The sequence below is a fragment of the Pteropus vampyrus genome, unplaced genomic scaffold (assembly GCF_000151845.1).
Source record: "Pteropus vampyrus isolate Shadow unplaced genomic scaffold, Pvam_2.0 Scaffold944, whole genome shotgun sequence".
Lineage (NCBI taxonomy): Eukaryota > Metazoa > Chordata > Mammalia > Chiroptera > Pteropodidae > Pteropus > Pteropus vampyrus.
This window is the reverse complement of record NW_011889725.1, coordinates 48,530-52,668: the sequence shown is the minus strand read 5'-3', so window position 1 is coordinate 52,668 and position 4,139 is coordinate 48,530. Positions and strand designations below refer to the sequence as shown.

Sequence of the window (4,139 nt, the reverse complement as noted above, 5' to 3'; positions counted from 1 at the left end):
CTTTACTGGGAGGCTATAAAACAAAGTGTGTGTTAATGTCGGAATCTGTGCTCCTCAGCCTTAGCAGTCTAAAAGAAAAGAAAGAAAAGGAAAATCAAAAATTAAAGACTGTTACTGGAATAACAGCTCAAGCTGGCAAATGGCAACAACTAGGGTTTGTGAGAGATCAAATGCTTAAATGACCGTGTTTCTTCTCTATTTGTAAATTATGAAACACTCTTCTATTTAAACAGCAAAGAGCAATTTAAAGATTTAAAACTAGTTGGGTAGGCAAATAAAAGCAGACCTCTCAGTTAAGCTGTACTTCTAGCTTCGTGGTCTTTGAATTTCCTGTGAGGATATCTATTTTTGATGAAATGGCATCTTGACATTCAGCTCAAGAAAAAGTAATTTGAAACTACTTAGAAATTTTATATAAAAGAAGTGAAATTTTTACAGAAAAACAAACATTATTACCCTTCTACTGAATAATGATTTATTCTTTCTTCAACTTTAGTTATTAAAAAAAAAAAGACTGACAGACAGACAGGAGGCCTATTGTTTGTAGTTAGTTCAGTAAACAGAGTACAAGGGAACTTAGAGCGGAAAAATGCAAAATTAAGGGCAAACATCAAAGGGAGCAATAGCAGCTTCCTACTTGAGCCAGTCCCTATAACTGTTATGTAACTATTACTTTAACACTATTTTGTGTGTTGGGGATAATGAAACCTTTCACATCTCCTTAAAGAGTAAATGAATAAATAATTAAATAAATAGTCAAAAGTAATTTGTTCACTGAATGACAAAGGATAAAATTTAATTGGGAAGAGAAATATATACCAGTAAGAAAAATTCTGATTTTGAGTAAGTAACTCATTATATCTGTTTAACTTTTAAATTTATGTCCACCTTCTATTATTTTTTATACTCTTGAAATATATATTTATTTGTATGGGTTCTTAAACAGAGTTTTCAATGTGTTGACCTTCTTTAACCACAACAATCACTCAAAGTGCAAACAAGTAGGGCATTTTGGAGGGAATGGGATGGTGGCAGTTTTATTTTTTTTTCTTTTCTTGATAAAAACACATTCTACCTCACACTTTTGATTACTTGCTTGGGCATCCCATCTTCTGACCCCATTTCCAGATGCCAAGTAATCCCCATTATAATTCAAAGATATTCCATTCCAGATGTTACCAATCCTGCTCTTAAGCAAGACACAGTCTTTCCAAGTACAATTTGAACATCAAATATTTCTGAAGAGCAAAGGCCATCAACTTGCTCAAAGAGTAGTTTCTGATGCATAAATAATTTATGGCTGTATGTCACAGAAACAACTATAGTTAGTAAAGAAATATCCTCATATAATCAAACTGCTTCCTTCCACTCCACACCCAATATAGGGTGTACAAAGTTTGAAATGTCTTTCTGGGGTTAAAAATGCTAGGAAAGGTAAAGTCTAACTAACATCAAGGTACTTTTAGGTTGAAGAACAACCAACAAAAGATCATCAGTGTAGTCTGGGTGTGTTCACACAGTGAGAGACCATGAAAACCAAGTACTACATTCAGTGGCAGGAAATGGGGAAGGGGGAGCAATCAGAATGGAACCAGGGTGTGTAAGGGCAGATTACGAGTGGGGTAGGACTGCTGTCAACACAACAAATGAAAGAGACGTCAAAATATTCAACATTCATTTAATCAAACTGAAGGAAAAGAGTTTCACTAAGAGTAGTAGAGTAGATAAATTCAGTTTCTCTGTAGTCAACTGGTCTTTGTCTTCCAAGAAATAATGTGTGTGGGGGGGGGGGGGCTGGGGGGTATGGTAAACCAGAAGTATAGATTTCCACATTAACAGCATGAATGAGTTCTGGTGGTGTTTGGAGGCTTTAAAATTTTAGTGTCCTCTTCATATGTGTAGGTAAACAGTCTCAACTTATGAGGCCTCAACAAGGCCTCTGACAGACTTGGTCACCAGAGATGGGCAAGGCCAGCTGACTCCACAGAGGGAGCTGGCATCTTGAGAAAGCTGGCCACCCCTGTGCCCAGGGAAGTGCTGTTCAGCTATCTGAGCTTTTGCACGGGTCCTCACTCTGGACAGTGCCCCTCTCTGGGGAGGTACAGGAAGTTACAGGCCACGTATATGGGGAAGACCACATCTTGGTTCTCCAGGTTCACTACCTCTAGCTCTTGATGCTTTCTCAGAGAAATCACCTGGTATTCTGTGTCCTTTCTGAAAACGGCTCTTCCAGCCCTGTCCAAGGAAGCCAGGCGCAGATGGAACACGATCTTTCTCTGCCAGGGTAAACTGACCCCGAGGCCACAGGGCTTGTTCAACACGCTGCGTCGGAAAATGATGCACCGGTTGGTGTAGCACACAACTAGATCCCAGCCAAAGTTGAAGCCGGCCCACCGCCAGCCGCACTTCTCATCCCTGCGGAGCTGGCCCCCGCACCGCATGCTGTTCTCTTGGAGGTCCGACATGTTGACGTCGATGGGCCCGAGATTTCTGGTTTGCTCAGCCCGGAGGAGGGCAAGCCACTGCTCTTTGTACACTGGGGCCAGCCATGCGGCCGGGATCAGCGCATCTTGGTCAATGGTGCATGCTGAATGCAGGTCACAAATTATGTAGGCCAGCCGCAGCTGCTGGAACACTGGCACGAAGGCTCTGCCCTCCTCAGTCTCCAGGAAAGGGGTGTCCTCTGACTCCCTCTTGGACCTGGCAAACCACAAGTTGGCATCGGACAATAAGGCTCTGTGAGGGCCACTCCATGTCGGCTGCAACTGTAGAAACAACCACTTTTTCAGCTTGGTGTGCACGTCCATCTCCACTTCCACCACCAAGAGCTCTGAAGAGGCGATGAGTTCTTTCATGAGATCCAGACTGACTTCTCTCAATAGGTGCTCACTACGCTGGGTCATCAGGTTGTCCAGCAGCCACTGGAAGCACATGGTCCTGATGTTTGGGAGGCCATAGCTCTCAGCAGAGTAGTAGTAGCTGCACACGGTCTGGGCGCTGACAGTCTCCTTCATGACCTCCCCGCACTGCTGAATCAGCTCGTCCAGCTGCAGCATGCTGGCTGCAGCCAAGAGGCAGATGACTCGATTGGGTGGGATGAATACGTAATCTTGGTACAAGGAGCTTAAAGCCTTGTGCAGTGCCTCACAATCAATGTTCTCGTCAGGCATCTGCAACTCTATAGTATTCATAGTTGTTTCCCTCCAAGCACCACTGAACATGCTAGCGAAGTAACCTGACTGGCACAAGTAGACCCTGTGTAAGTTCCACGCCTCCCCCAGTGCACAGATCTGCACATCGCTGCCTTCTCCCCTCGTGAAGAGTGCCTCGTAAGCGGACTCTGAACTGTCTTTGGCACGCTTCCGGTGGGGCTCTTTTTCGTGAGGCTCCCCCGAGACTGTCTTCCGCTTGAGGCCACCTTGACTGGTGGTGGGTCCGGCCTGAACGCTCTCCTCCATCTCATCGGCCGTTGCCATGGCTGCCTCCACCACCTCCTCTTCCTCAATACCAATGGCACCTTGCTGCTGTGGGGCACACCTTCCCCAGAGCCACAGCACGCGACTGCTTAGTGCTCCCATGGCCTGTATGTACCTCGAGGGCGCAACGGACACGTTCCCTCACAACGTGCAGCTTCCTCAGGCACTAGCTCAGCCCAGAGTGCTTATGGGTATGGCTGACGTCTGCGCTGACGTCACCTAGGACGCCATGCTAAGCCACACCCCATCCGGCCCCGCCCCTGCGGGAGAAGGCCATGCCTGACGTGAGGACAATTCTGTGCAACTTTCCCTCCAGGGATGATAGACTTAGGTCGTTTTACTATTAGATGAGCAGCACAGCTTCCCACATTAACACACACTTTGTTTTATAGCCTCCCAGTAAAGGAATGGGGAGAGGAGAGGCAGAACAAGATGTATGGTCATGGAAATGCTACAGGAAACAATCAAACTAAGTGACGACAAACTAAATGGCATGCCAAAGGAGGGGTACCTTTATGGGATGCCATGCAGTCTTTGACAATGATGAGGATTTATCCCTGTCTCCGTCTTTCCCTCTTCATATATCTGTCACAGTCTCTGTCATTCCCAGTCTCTGTCTCTATTGTCTCTGTCTGCATCCTTGTCTATCTCCGTCCGCCTCTG

At 45.6% G+C, this 4,139-nt stretch overlaps 1 protein-coding gene across 1 annotated transcript; it reads right to left on the bottom strand.

Moving 5' to 3' along the window:
* Positions 1-2,069: 2,069 nt before the first annotated feature.
* LOC105309930 (germ cell-less protein-like 1) lies at positions 2,070-3,578 on the bottom strand. The gene has a single exon (XM_011386138.1). It carries the CDS (start codon positions 3,576-3,578, stop codon positions 2,070-2,072), a length of 1,509 nt encoding a protein of 502 aa, XP_011384440.1.
* Positions 3,579-4,139: the final 561 nt, after the last annotated feature.

Excerpts from the sequence above, each read along its gene's own strand:
- LOC105309930 (XM_011386138.1), bottom strand. The coding sequence starts at position 3,578 with ATGGGAGCACTAAGCAGTCGCGTGCTGTGGCTCTGGGGAAGGTGTGCC.